At 39.4% G+C, this 15,033-nt stretch overlaps 1 protein-coding gene across 1 annotated transcript; it reads left to right on the plus strand.

Annotated features, from left to right (window-relative positions):
- Nucleotides 1–18: 18 nt before the first annotated feature.
- Nucleotides 19–9,198, plus strand: LOC135499322 (tubulin delta chain-like). Its single transcript, XM_064790060.1, has 10 exons — nucleotides 19–298; nucleotides 1,613–1,708; nucleotides 2,284–2,480; nucleotides 3,885–4,026; nucleotides 4,554–4,718; nucleotides 5,466–5,561; nucleotides 6,759–6,831; nucleotides 7,057–7,198; nucleotides 7,407–7,570; nucleotides 8,489–9,198. The coding sequence occupies exons 1-10, from the start codon at nucleotides 198–200 to the stop codon at nucleotides 8,555–8,557; spliced, it is 1,245 nt and encodes a 414-aa protein (XP_064646130.1). The 5' UTR covers nucleotides 19–197; the 3' UTR covers nucleotides 8,558–9,198.
- Nucleotides 9,199–15,033: the final 5,835 nt, after the last annotated feature.

Here is a 15,033-nt window from a genome sequence, read left to right on the forward strand (position 1 = left end):
TAGGCTAGGACTAGGCCCTACCATAATTATTTTCTTATTTTTACAATTTTGATTGATATTTGGAGTCACATCCGGGCTTTTTGCAATGGCGGAAGCCTTGAAGTTTATTTTTCTCCAGGAATTTCGTGAAAAATAATCGATTTTCTTTTAATGATAGTTCACACAAAAAACACAGTCTTTACATTTATGTGACAAAGATGTCTTCCGTGGTTGTGCAAGTTGGTCAATGTGGAAATCAAGTCGGACAGCAGTTTTGGAAGCATGTTTTGCACGACAAACAACAAGTTGAAAACAACAGGTGATTTCGTGGTGTCAATTTCTACCAATTTACCAAACGATTCTTAATCGGTCGAGCATCTAGTGAAATAGAGGAGTTTTCAAGAAAGTTGCCACTTTTTACAGAATCAAAATTCGATGTATAGTTTTTGAGATATTCAAGTTTAAAATTTTACTCCCTGTTTGGTCATCCTTCCTACACCAAAAAATCGAAGTCTTGTATATCCTTTTGCGGCCTAACTGCAGAATAGCCGGGACAGTAGTAGCTCTGTACATTATGTACACTCTGTCCCTCTGTACATTATGTACACATTCCTATCATTTAGCACAGAGTGTCCCGGGTATTCTGCAGTTGCTCCGACTACAAAACAACGGTCTGCTTTACGGGTTGCCGGAGAAGACTAGGCCTATTGCACCTCTCCAGCGTATTCAAAACCGGGCTGCGAGACTTGTTAGCAAAACACCTTAGTACGATCATATTACGCCAGTCGTCCGGCAACTAGATTGGCTGCCGGTTAAGTCTCGTATTTGTTTCAAAGTTCTGCTACATTGCTATAAGGTTGTTCATGGGTGGGCATCTGGTTACCCTCAGCTTCCACTCGCCGTATCTGCTCACCGTACGATGTCATCTGCTCCTAGCTTCAAGCTTCAACCAAAGTGCGCAAAGACCTTGTTTGGGGACAGAAGTTTTTCGGCGAGTGGTCCCTTTCTTTGGAACCAGCTGTCGTCCAAAATATCAGGTTGGCAGACAGTATCATTTCATTAAAGACATGGCTGTTTGATTTTGAGGGGCAGGGTCCAAACTCTTCCTTGAATTTCTTTGATTTTTTCTAAATTAGTAACTAAAAAAACCTTGGGTTTCTTGAATTTCTGGAAAAAGAGGACTTTTAATCCCCTAAACCTGAAATTATACTTGAATTGAGGATACATGGCTTTTACACTTTTCCCCTATCTTGTTTGTTTGGTCATCAAGACCTGTGATTTCTGCCTCAACAGTTTCCCAATCATGATTACTTCCATCAGGAATGGTGATTATTGTACAAACAAAAAGTTGGGTGACAGACTGATTGGTGTTTGGATCCTTGAAAAGTTTAATATATGACCTTGAAGTATCCTGGAGAAATTCTGGAATTTTTGGCAGAGCTTGATGGAGGAACCCTTGAGGGGTAGGCGCTTTGAACACGTTTATACGGTGGGAAAGGCACCCTATAAAAATTTGTGTATGAAATTGGAAAGCCCTGCTCAACACATGATTGTACACAAAGTATCATTATCAACGGAATTGCTGTTTTGCCTGCCGTCAATCAATTGTTGTCCTATTCTCTTTATTTTAAAGCTCTGTGTATGTCCACCCTGATGGAAAGTTTCGATCTGTGAACATCGATGCAGAACCAAAAGTTGTCCGACGTCTCATGAAAGATGCTAAGAAGAGGTGAGAATCGAGATATGTGAATTCAGTATGACACAAAATGTTGTTGCAAAATGTTAGTCATAAAATTATGATGAAGGTGATCATTCTTGCCTTATTCTATAATGTATAACAGGTGATGGTAAATCGATCTAAAAAACCTGGCCCAGTATATAAATCTCTCAGCCAAGCAATGACATCTAAAGATAATATTTCTGCTGTGTAACTGTAAAAGAGAAGGAAAAAAACTTTGAGTTTATCTTAAAGGGAGACTATAGACAGGAGCAGAGGGGCTAATTTGGCCATCTTCAGGTGACTGATATACGCAGTAAAGGCCCTGGGTCATGTTGGATTCAGCACTAAATATATTCCTCATACAAACATGAGTCATTCGACGAACTGTGAGATGCGAGAGACCCCTATTGGCGACTTCATGTAACTTTATCTTGCCTGTCTAGCTGCTGCCTATATTGTCCCTTTAAAGGAGGAGAGGTAGAAATTGCTGCCTGGCCAGGCCAGCATAATCCCTGTCATACCTGTTGTTCAGGTTTCTACTTTTAGAACCGAGAAAGCCTTATAAAAATATCCCTGTCTTTCAGTAACTTCCGAGAGAGTAATATCATTGTGGGTAGACAAGGATGTGGCACGAACTGGGCCATTGGTTATCACGGCGTGAGAACAGAACATGACAAGCTGATCAGCTCCTGTGTTGAAGGCCTGAGGAAGGAGATCGAACGATGCGATACTTTCTGTGGAGTGATTATGATGCACAGCCTAAGCGGTGGAACAGGCTCAGGTGGGAAAACAGTCCTTTGGCTTTGCAATTTAACCCCCAAATTCAGCAAATGGGCCTATTTTGAGAAAATATTGTAAAGTCTTCCTGAAACTAACAACAGTCGTGACACAGATGGTGATATTGTTTACTTGGCTAATCAACAGCCGTCCAACAGTTGGTCAAGAGCTGTCCAACAATTGGTCAAGAGCTGTCCAACAATTGGTCAAGAGCTGTCCAACAATTGGTCAAGAGCCGTCCAACAATTGGTCAAGAGCCGTCCAACAATTGGTCAGGAGCCGTCCAACAATTGGTCAAGAGCCGTCCAGCAATTGGTCAAGAGCCGTCCAACAATTGGTCACATGAAATAGTTTTGACATCGTGAAAGGAAACATCCTGCTTATCCTTGTAGAGCTGAAATAGAATAGGCTTGCATGGCCCTTGTACCCTCTGAACATGTTACCTTTGCACCCTGACCTGATCGTGAGAAAGCAATTGTTATTCCTTTTTCTGTGAAATTATGGTCAGTGGCTGAATTTTACATGTTGAAATCACCTTTTCCAAAAAATTTGAATTTGTAATTGAATTTAAAAATTTTAACATTGCCGTTGTGTAGACTGTACAAATACTATGAATACCAAGTTTAAACAAATTTCAACATTGCTGTTGTGTAGACTGATATACAAATACTATGAATACCAAGTTTAAACAAATTTGCATTCACAATAACTGCACTACATTTAGTGGATTACTATTTAACTGGACCACAAGTAATTATGAACGGCGTACCCCTTGAACATATTTAGGAAATGACTTATTCATTGCTGATCATATATTGTTCCTGACGTCATCTGGATTTTTCCGAGGAATTTTATGTTCAAGATATGGTCAGAGGTATGCAAAAGCTGTAGGCCTCTGTCACGGTTCAAGGCTGCCGTGCCAGTCCTAATGTAGATCGCCTCTTACAATTTTCGGTGCAATATGCAGCTTCGGCATACCTTACCTTAAATTTACAGCTTTCAGCAATAGTCACGTGTCCTAATTCATGCTTGGAAATGGTCAGGAGAGCTGCTCGGCTGAGGTGTTGCTGGCTGAGCCTCGCACATGTTGGATTGCTCAGATTAAATTGGGTCACGCGGTTGGATAAATCAGTGCAAATAAGGTCTTCTTCTTGCAGCAGAGGTTTGATGCTTTGATCTTGCCTACTGTGAACAGGGTGAGATTTACAGTTTTATCTGGTTAACTCTGTCACTAGTGTCGGCCATAGTACTGACCAAATCCTTAGTGGATGGATAAAATGTCTACGGAGGTAAATTTCCTATTGCCTGTGATAAAGGAACTCTTATATTATATTATAAGGAAATAATTGCTGTCTGTTTCCTTGTATCTGCATAATATATATATTCCTTACGTTATCTTGCTACTCAGGTCTTGGTTCCCACTTGGCGGAGGTGATACGAGATGAGTACCCCATGAACTACCTTCTCTCTGGTGTGGTCGCCCCGTACAAGAGTGGCGAGAGTCCCTTACAGCACTATAACACATTGCTTACTACGGCTCACCTTCAGAGGTATGTGATTCAAATGAAACTGTACCAACTGCAGATGAGTTGACCCAAATGTCAGATAAACATTGCCATGATGGTGTCATCTCTTCTGAACCACCTTTGTACAGCTGACTACATGTAAATTTAAAAAAAATGATTCTACAAGGATACTGGAAAGTTTGAAGACTTCAAGCAAACATATCTAATCAACTTATAAGTTGTACCTGTCAAGTGAAGGATACTGGAAAGTTTGAAGACTTCAAGCAATCATATCTAATCAACTTATAAGTTGTACGTGTGAGGATGGGACATTTGGAAAAAACAATTATGATACAGTACATTCAGGTCACTCTTCATTGGCAATGCTGAGACAGATTCTTGGCTAATGGTAATTTTTAAACCCAATTCACCTCCTTTTTTGTGGCCACAATGCGCATTTTAGTATAGATAACCAACGTCTGCAGGTGAGCACATGGTCCATGGACCATTTCATTTGTCGTCTCAAACCCAGAAGATAGTTTTCAGTGAGTCAATTCTGTCTTCATTCCCAGGTACTCAGATGGCATCATTCTGTTCCAAAATGATGAAGTGTTGTATCAGTTGTCTAAGAAGTCAAGAGATGGCGGTGTTGGTATATCATTTTCGAAGATGAATGAGCAGATTGCTTCTTGTCTTTGTGGAACAGTTCTACCGATTGATACTTTGTCGCCAAAAAGGTAGGTGGCATCGTGATCACTTCAAAGGCAAACAGTGACCCCCCTCCCACCCCATCCCAATGAGGAACCTGCACCACAAAAACTGCCAATAGGGGGCCCTGCAGGCAAGTGAACCATGGTTGTAATGAGAAAGCCATTTCCCGGGTCAATGATTATTGAATATTTCATCCCTTAATTACTCTACATGGGGAAATAGCACGAAAAATGTTGATTTATTGGTCCTTAATTCTATTTTGATGAGTTTTAGGGAGAAAATCAACAAAACTTAATTTTAATGGAAATTGCACTGGAAGACAGTGTACCTTATAGAACTGGTGCTGCCATCTGGATTTTTAGTTCCGCAGGTTCCTCATTAAGCATATGTAGATTAGTTAATACATATGATAAAAGGTTTTTAGGTGGGGCCCAGGGAAAGGGCATTTTTTTCTTTGCATTTTTTTCTTGATTATAAGCTATTGTTAGGCTGGTCCAATAACAAAACTGCACGAGTGGCTGATCCGAGTCACCAGATCACAAGAGATGATTTTCTCCGGCCTGAAAGCTCGAGACCACACTCGTGCATATTCTTATTGGACCAGCCAAACAATAGCTTATAATCAAGAAATCAATGCACAGAAATATCAAGAAAATGACGATCATAAGAAGAACAAGTGATATGTCTGTTTTTAATTCAAAAGAGTGAATACCATATTGGACCAACTTTTGACTCTGCAAAATGCCACTAGTGTCATTATCTTCGTGTTTCAGATACCACAGTATCGGAATAGAGCCGTGGGAGCTGGTCAGATCTGTCTGCCCCATGCCATCAATGAAGTTTATCTATACAAACCAAGTTTCAAGAAAGTAAGTTTATTTTGTGGATCTTTCACAAATCCTGGTCGTTGAAAATAGAGAGGCTCTGATTTTTATTCAGGAAGAAGAACAAGATGGCACTTTGATGACTGATATCAGGGTGCGTGTTGTCAAAAATGCAATATCATTCCGCGATAATGACGTCACTGCAGCTGCTGCCCTCTATTTCCCCATCACTGAATTACAGGCAATGTCGGACAAACATGCGGTTTCGTAATGGATTCAGGCTTTCTAACTAGGGCAGTTAGATTCAATCTGGCACATGTCCGAGTGTTGGAAATACTATATAATTGTTCTGAATATTTCTCTCTCTGACTCTATGGTATCATTCATGCTAAAAACAATGCAGGATCAAAGATAATTGACTTTGAAATAAACTCAAATGCGTAGAAATAAGTGTCGATGTCCGACTGTCACGTGACTAAAACGTCATCAATATCTTATGCAAATGACCTTGTGAGCTATAAATAGTAACTTCGCGGAATGCTATTAAACAGTGTGTCTTTAATACCTGATGAGCCTACGTGTAGAAACAATAATACAAAGCAATCAACTTCACTTGATGACGTCAACCAGAGAAAGAAATCGCCTTGTTCTCGGATTGAAATCGTAACTACTAGTTAATGTCATAAACATATCACCACCATAATCACGTCCTGAAGATGATTTCTGTAAACTGTACTGCATGTCTTAAATTTTAAACTGTAGAAATTATTTCTTTTACGAGGTTTTAGTTTAACCTTAAGATCTTAGAATATTTTTATGTGTTTCCCCTTACCTTGTGCCTTTCAGCAATTTTCACTCTAAAAGACCCCAAAAGCACCCCTGTCCAAACCAGCCACTAAATGTCCATAATAAATGTATTTCATTAATAAATCCCTTTAAACCGATTGAAAACTGGCCTTAGTTTCATTGCTAAAGTTGAGACAGTGATGGTGCTGCTCGAGAATAGTTACTTACTGGACAGCGGTTAGCAGCCGGTTAGGGATTAGATGAAAATCAGTGGTCGGTTAGGATCTAAAGGGTTAAATTATTTGAGTTTGTAAAATATCCTGTGATCTTACTTCACGTAACCATACAAACTTGCAAAGCAAATCCAATTAATAAACTTCTGTGATAAATGCCCTGCAGCCAGAAGGTGAATGAGTAAATTGCATTTATTGAATTCGAATCCTTTTCTTCTTCCAGTAAGTGTTCGTGGGACAACCTGACGACAGCCTTGCTGAACAGTCACAATAGGTACAACAAAAATGGAGAACCAGTATCCTTGAAATTCAGAGGGATTTGTGAATATTTTGAAACTATATTTTACCCAATTTTATAGTAGGGAGGGACTTTTTTTTAATGCAGTGTGAAACAGCATGTAAGTGGTAATTTTACTGCTTACTAAACTGAACCTAACACAGGACCTTCAGTTATAAAAATTCAGTATCAGTTGATTCATTCCACCTGCCACACACACACTTTCCTTATCTTGTCGTCCCAGTACAGGACTCTATCCAATCTGGTCATAGTAAGGGGCGACCGAAACAACACATTTCCTTCTTATACAAACAAAATGGAGGAAAAAATCAAGTTGGCCTACAACACGGTGAAGTGGAATCCTTTTCCTGTGGATTTCTGGAGAGGTAGGCGATGACTTACTTACAGCATATCATTATTTGTCAAGATGACGTACAAATGACCAAAAAAGTTTCACTTTTGCCTGATATTCTTGCTCTGTGTTTAGATTTTCCTAAAAATTATTTCCCTTTGCCTAGTAAGAGAATTCCCATCTTCGATCCTCGTGTCTCGACTGGGAAACTTTGCTTTTATTTTGATGTTTCGATTTTTCAGGCTCACATAACACTTTAGGCGCTATGAAGGACAGTACTTCTTTGACGCTGGCGTCAAACAATTCAAATATCGTAGAATACCTCGAGGACATTTTGGAGAAGTCGAGGGCCAAGTATGATGCACGTGCTTATCTTCACTGGTACTGGAAACATGGATGTACTGGGGTATGAATAAGCTCTTGTTTTAGATTATTCTGATGTGACCCTTATTGTGGTCTTGTTGTGCGCTTTGTAGCTGCTACTCGACATGTAATACAAGAATGCCAGACCGGAATAGTTGACACTGTAATTAGACTACTAAGTTGTAAACACATCAACTGATGGCCGACAACCACTGGTGTAGATTTGGCTTCTGTTCAGTTCTTGGGACAGGCCAAGAGAAATAACAACATCTTGCATGTGATTTTACTGAAAATTGATTTCTATTTCTATCTATATGGGGGAAGACCATGGCAATGTGATTTTCAGAACTAATTTTTATGGGAGAAAAGATACAATACCCGTCCTGACGGGACTTGAACCTACACCATTCGATGGTGTCTATTATGGAAGGCAGTGGCCTTCATCACTAGACCATCACCCTTTCTTGATAAACACACTCAAGACTTATAACTAGATAAGCTTGGCAGCTAGACCTGAGAATCGTCGTATCTAAAATTCGTACCATTGATTTTATTCACGTAAATGTAAAAGAAGAATATCTGTAAATTACTGGTATGTTTCATTTGTGATTAAAGTATTCGTAAGACCACACACACTGCTCTAAACATCTCGTGGTTTAGAGACCCAAAACGAGTGAAAGAATGGTCACACAGCAAATGAATGAGTGCTTTAAATTGCTGTGATCTTGATCACATGTGACAATTCGCTCATCAGCGGTGGTCAACACAGGTGCCTGCGATGAAAATAGGTGATCGCAGCGACCAGAGATCAATATCACACCCACCACGAGTTTTAAGCGCAGACGAGAGATCTTTTCGTCGCAAATTCTAAAAGATTGTAATTGCAGATAGCAATGGCAGAAATCACTCGTTTTGGTGGTGCTTAAGCAGTTTCCATTTACAGATTTTAAATCTTTTTCAGGATGACTTCGAAGATGCATTTACTACGCTCCAGACGATAGTCGATGATTATAAGGAATCAATAAGTTAGCAACAGCTTGGAGATCAGTCGCAGATTACCAATAAAGTGCTTCACTGGTTTGATAGAGATCTTTCTTGAAGGGACAATATAGGCAGCAGCGAGGCAGGCAAGATAAAGTTACACAAAGTAACCAATAGGAGTGTCTCATATCTCACTGTACGTCGAAATTATTCACGCTTGTACGAAGAATATATTTAGTGCCGAGTCTGACATGGCCAATACTAGTCACTTGAAGATGGCCAAATTAGCCTCTCTGCTCCTGCCTATAGTCCCTTTTTAAGTGCCACTTCATGATCCATTGGACTAAATTGTAAGACTGTTTGACTTAACGAAGCAACCGCTCTTATTCGCTCTTGGTTGTCGTATCAATCGTTGCATTACTCAATTGGAGTAAATAATTCTGAAAGAACATCTTGCAGCCGACCAAAGCATGATTAGGACATCTTTGGACTGATCAGATGTAAATCTTCCATTTAGGTAATTTCTCCCTTACTAGTAAGTGCTGGGGAGAAGCATGCAAATGATGCTTATTTGGGAGGATGCCATATGACTGTCACAATATGAATTATTGACACTACTGTATAGCAAAGAAAGTTTGTCCTCTTGCAGGCAAGAGTTGTATTGTTATTGATTATTGAAATAAAAGATGATTTACACAAATGTGTTGCTGTCTTTTCACCTAATACCAGTTATGGATTGCCACACTTATCACTTTTCCAGAGCCATGCCAATGTGTTAACCTCACTTTCCAAGGTTGGTTCTTCAAAGATGATATGGTGATTTTACCAAACCACCGTGGCTGAGTCGTCCACAAGACGCAGATGATAACAGGGGCGACCATAAAGTCTGTACGCATCTAACCATCGAATCTCTGACCCCCTTCCTCTGTACGCACCTTGTACACTCTGGCCATAAACGTTTTCCCGCTGTACGGATACGCATCAATTAATACTTTGTACAATAATTTTTGCAAGTTGTATATAATAAATGGGTGCAGGAATGTTGTCACACTGTTCTACTATTTGTATCAATCATCATCTTATTGCTTGAAATAGAAGAAACTACCTTTTATACCTGTATTTGATACAGACCCACTGCCAGCCATTAAATACATATCAACGCACCACGAACTGGAATCGGCCAAGGCTCATGTGAAGAGGCAGCAATACCATGTGATGGTGACACACTCCTATGCAAAGTTGCCCCCTGTACACACCCCATCTGGCACCAAACCCTCTCCCGTTGCAGGTCATGCAGATTTTTCACACACCAACCTTTAAAATGGTGGAATCTCCCAAATAAAATAGGTGTTTTAAAGGTGGCTATTTTGAATATTATCATTTGTCACCTCTGAACTGAAACTCCATGTACCTTTTGATTTCCCAAAAAATTCACGAAAATAAAATGCTGCTAGAACGAAATTTATAATACTACTGTTCCAACTAGATGCAATTGCTTAAAACTACAAAAGCCGCAAATATGTTGCAGTTTATGGGGTAGGCTTTTAACTGACTGTCCTCATATAAGATGGCAGCTCCCAACTCTGGTCTCATCCAACCAGCTGACCAAATTATTCTCAAGACTGAGGAAAACTGAGTTTCTCCTCACCGAGCCACTGCTTGACTAAGTCCTTGGCAGTCTACCTGGTTATTCCTGCGTGATTGCCAGAGTATCTTGTTGCCCTACATCGGTGAGCGGACCAATAGAGTCATTTCTGACCTCTATCCAGTTCTTTGTAGACCACCAAGATGAAATCAAGATCACAGAGCCATTGCCCATCTTCATCAGTAAAAGGATAATGCGATCTACGATTGTTGTAGAAAAAGGGCCAAAATCAATGGGGAAAACACAAGTGTTTTCCCATTAAAGTTGCCTTAATTCCAATACAAAACCGAATAATCTAGCATGCATTATCCTTTTACACTACACTTACTAGTAAGTGCAGAGTCTGTACTGTCCGTAAGAAGTAACATGTATTTTAAATCAAATAAATAACAGGATGAAGATTAAGTACTATCCTGTTCCTAAGAAGCAAGACACTAATTTCACATATGATTTCTTTAACTTACAAATAAGTGTTAATACTAATAACTTCTTTCCTCTTAAGGAAACCGACATAGCTCCAGGACTTTTAAGCTTGAAAAACAGGGGAGACTTTTTAAGGATGCAGAAGCAACCGCTATTGAATTACCAGAACCAGTTTAACATAGCTGTATGGTTTGCTATCTCTGGTTGTGGGATTTCAATAGACGACCATTTGAACCACTGTGATTATTTGATTAGATCAATTTACAGGATTCATGCTTACTATCAAATGTTAAAGATACTTAAAAATCTAGAGATACAAACACCAGGTGAAGGTATTTTCAATGAAGGTAATAACAACATTAATCGCAAGAAACTTGGAGAGCTATTGAGTGAGTTTGGTTTAAAGGACCAGTATGACTTATCGGTATTCAATGTAAATGGTGGTTGGCAGGGTTGGAGTGAGCCACTCTACATACCATTGATAAATGATCCAGGGTTTTACCTTATGGATGCTAAAATTAATTACTTGTTACGCCAGGTTTATGAAAATAGAACACCTCCTATGTTCAGTAAAGACTGGGATACTGGTATGGATAAGCTGAAGTGGAGTTCATGATGGATTTAAGATCATCTTAATAAACACAAGGATGTATTTTTTTCTCAAAACCAGAAGCCTACTCAAACGGTAGACAGTAATAAAGGCACTGGAAATAAAGGCACTGGACAAAAAGGTACGGGAAAAAAGGCACTAGGTAAAAAAAGGCACTAGGTAAAAAAGGCACTGGAAAAAAGGCACTAGGTAAAAAAGGCACTAGGAAAAAAAGGCACCAGGAAACCACCATACTAGGTAAAAAAGGCACTGGAAAAAAAGGCACAGGAAATCTCTAGGTGAAAAATTCATTTGGGGTGCCCCCCCCATGCATTTCTATATGTGTAACGTGCTATGTGTAATGTGCTTCCAAGTCTTTCTCACCAATAAAACTGCAATGAGACTCATCAAGAATGTTTTGCTAGATGTCAATAGCCACTCTTGTGATAAACTATTGTATCTTGTAGAAATAGGTTATTGGTGAGGGAACCCTGAATCTAATTTGATTAAACTACTGGAACAAATCGGATGATCTTTGTATCATTTTTTATAAGGATTCCCTGCCTATCCAAGCTCGTTTTTCTGGTCGGAGGGTACTGAAAATAGGCTGTTCCGTTTTTTTGGACCACCCAGTATTCTGTTGATGTAGTAAAAAACTACACATAAAAATGCACATAGAAATTTTTATTTTTATCTATGTAGTAGAGATTTCCCATACATTTTTTCTGGTGCCATTTTTCCATTGCCTTTTTTCCTGGTGCCTTTTTTTCCAGTGCCTTTTTTACCTAATGCCTTTTTTTCCTAGTGCCTTTTTTTCCTAGTGCCTTTTTTACCTCGTGCCTTTTTTCCGTTCCTTTTTTTCCAGTGCCTTTTTTTCCAGTGCCTTTATTACCTACATTCTACTCAAACATATCAGATATTTATGATTAAAAAATATAAAGGTTTAAGTAATCCTGGAATACAGAGGTTGAATGACTCTATCAGGACATATATTTACTGTCTTTTGGGATCACAGGGAGAATCTAGAACACCGATAGTTGGAAAACCCAGGACAGAATTGGACACTCAGAGGCTGTTTAACAATCTGCTAAGGGATTCGATAGCTAAACACCCTGATATTCCGACCTCAATTCGAAGGTACCAGGATGCAGTTTTCAATACATGTACAAGACTAGATTTTGTAATAGGACCTGGTCTGTACATCATAGGGTCAGGCATGGTTCTAGATGTAGGTAAGATAGATAACTACAATAATAACATCTTGATAGCTCCAAGTAATGCTAAACCTGGTATTGACGATATCAATAAAAAGAAGATAGTAGCACCACCACTAATGGAAGGAGATGGTGTTAAGAAAATAAAGGTTAAGACTAATGTTGAGAAAGTTAAGGATCCTCCTGTTACTACCACTGTAGGAGCTAACAGACAGAATGATATCAGAACTAGTACTAATGTTCCTATTACGGATATTGTTACTCCTGTCACCAAGTTGTCTTTTGAATATCTTACCTGAGGACAATCAAGCCAATACCTTATCCTCAGCTTATGACGCTGGCATAGTGCATACAATCAGTGGTTCTTGGATGGTGCAGGGCTCTGCTGTCTTCTTACTCCAGAGATTTGCAGGTTAAAAAAGAGCCACTACCTTCTTCAGCGTTCTTACAGGGAGAATTCCTCCTCAAAGGTGGGATGAGCATTTTTACTTGCCACTATTCTGGGGGTAATCACTCCATCTTAGAGCGAGACCATTTCAAGTTTAATAGTCAGTCATGTTTCTAACTTAGTGAGGTCTTTTGCTTGCCCTAGCAATCGACCTTGGTTTTACATCTTATTCGAAGGAATGACAGTGAATGACAAGCAGCGGAGAAACTTTAGAGTAACGTAACCTATAGAGACGAAGGATCGCGCACTACTGAAAAATAAAGGTAGCTACAGCCTGGTATGGCGTGGTTACCTGTGAGAGGATACCGATACCTATTAAGGGTGGCCAATCCATACAGGATACAGGAGTGAGCTATATGAACATGTGGTAATTTTGTCTGACCCAAATGTGACTTGTTATCTATTTCGGTGTGATCGGACACATACGAGTAAGTACAAGCATAGTTCCTTTGGGGGGGGGGCAACCAAGCTGTGTTTTGAATATCTTACCTGAGGACAATCGAGCCAATACCTTATCCTCAGCTTATGACGCTGGCATAGTGCATACAATCAGTGGTTCTTGGATGGTGCAGGGCTCTGCTGTCTTCTTACTCCAGAGATTTGCAGGTTAAAAAAGAGCCACTACCTTCTTCAGCGTTCTTACAGGGAGAATTCCTCCTCAAAGGTGGGATGAGCATTTTTACTTGCCACTATTCTGGGGGTAATCACTCCATCTTAGAGCGAGACCATTTCAAGTTTAATAGTCAGTCATGTTTCTCACTTAGTGAGGTCTTCTGCTTGCCCTAGCATCGACCTTGGTTTTACATCTCATTCGAAGGAATGTGAAGATTCCGGAAATTCAGTTCCTTGAAAGCCTCGCCAGTTCATCCAGAAAAAGAATCCTAGGTTCTCCGCGGGCCCTACTGCGTGTCATAGCTAACAGAGTTAACCACTAGGTTAAGAACAACAGGGTCCTAAAGTCTTCTTTTTTTCCCCAATATTTTATCAGAGACTCGGAAGAACAAGACAAAAATATAGAACAAGAGATATACTTATCAGATTCTGATGATAATTTATTTTGCGAGACATGGGAAATTTTTGTACAGATTGTTGAAACCCAACGTCAGTCAGGGTTCGCATACACATTGAAGTTTAAACTATACAAATAATGTACACAAAGCAAAAACAGTCACCAGAAATTAAACTAATTTGGAAACTGGTGATTTTCCCTGTGATACACAGACTTAACCTATTATCAGCAAAATTATACAACAATCCAGGGATTATCGTGGGATTTTAGAGATGACCCAATGACCGATTTGCAGGCAAGTGGACAATTTTGTGTAATATCCACAGACAAAAAAGGAACTTAGCTTAAAGGCCTACATCATTTGTTAAAAAATTTGAATTTGAAAATTGTCAATTGCGTAAATACATACAAAGTATAAATTTCACCACTGCCATTGTGTAGACTGATATACAAATACTATGAATACTAAGTTTCAACAAGTTCGTATTCATGATAACTGCACTGCGGCATTGTGTATCAGTGGATTTCTATTTAACCGAACCACAAGTAATTACGGACGGCGTAACCCCTTAAAGCCCAACTCTATTGAACCCTTAAAGACCTACGCTGTTCAAGTGTCATTGTATTTTTTTGTGGCTCCTTTTTATGAGTGCTGAAATCTTAACAGTACAGGGTGGCCAAGAATTATTTCCCCTCATACAATGGATACACAATGGAATTCTACCGTGCACGGGAAAATAATTCTGGGCCACCCTGTAGACTTGTGTACAGTAATGTATAATTGGTATACCCTAGGCCAAGTCTTACAAAAGCCAGGCTGTGGTGAAATTTCGTTAGTTATGTGACATAGACCTGTTCGAACACAAGATGAATAGAATGCATACACATTAGGGCTATTCTTTTAACTGTTTAAGTACGGAACTAAACTGAAGAGTTAACAGTGTGAGGATATACATTTAAAATCACAAACCACATCTACCCAGTCAACACAAACCACTCGTAGCTGAAATTTCATGCGGTGGTTTTGCTTTTGTCATAATCTTAACACCCCAAACTTATCTATTGTAAAAATTGACATTGTCGGCGGACATACAGACAAGGATTTTCCATATCTCATTCTGCCGTTATTTTTGTCCATTGTTAAGCGCCGTGCAAACAAGTGATTTGTATTGCTGCAACCAGTGATTATAATTGCTG

This window comes from Lineus longissimus, chromosome 15 (genome assembly GCF_910592395.1).
Source record: "Lineus longissimus chromosome 15, tnLinLong1.2, whole genome shotgun sequence".
Taxonomy (NCBI): Eukaryota; Metazoa; Nemertea; class Pilidiophora; order Heteronemertea; family Lineidae; genus Lineus; species Lineus longissimus.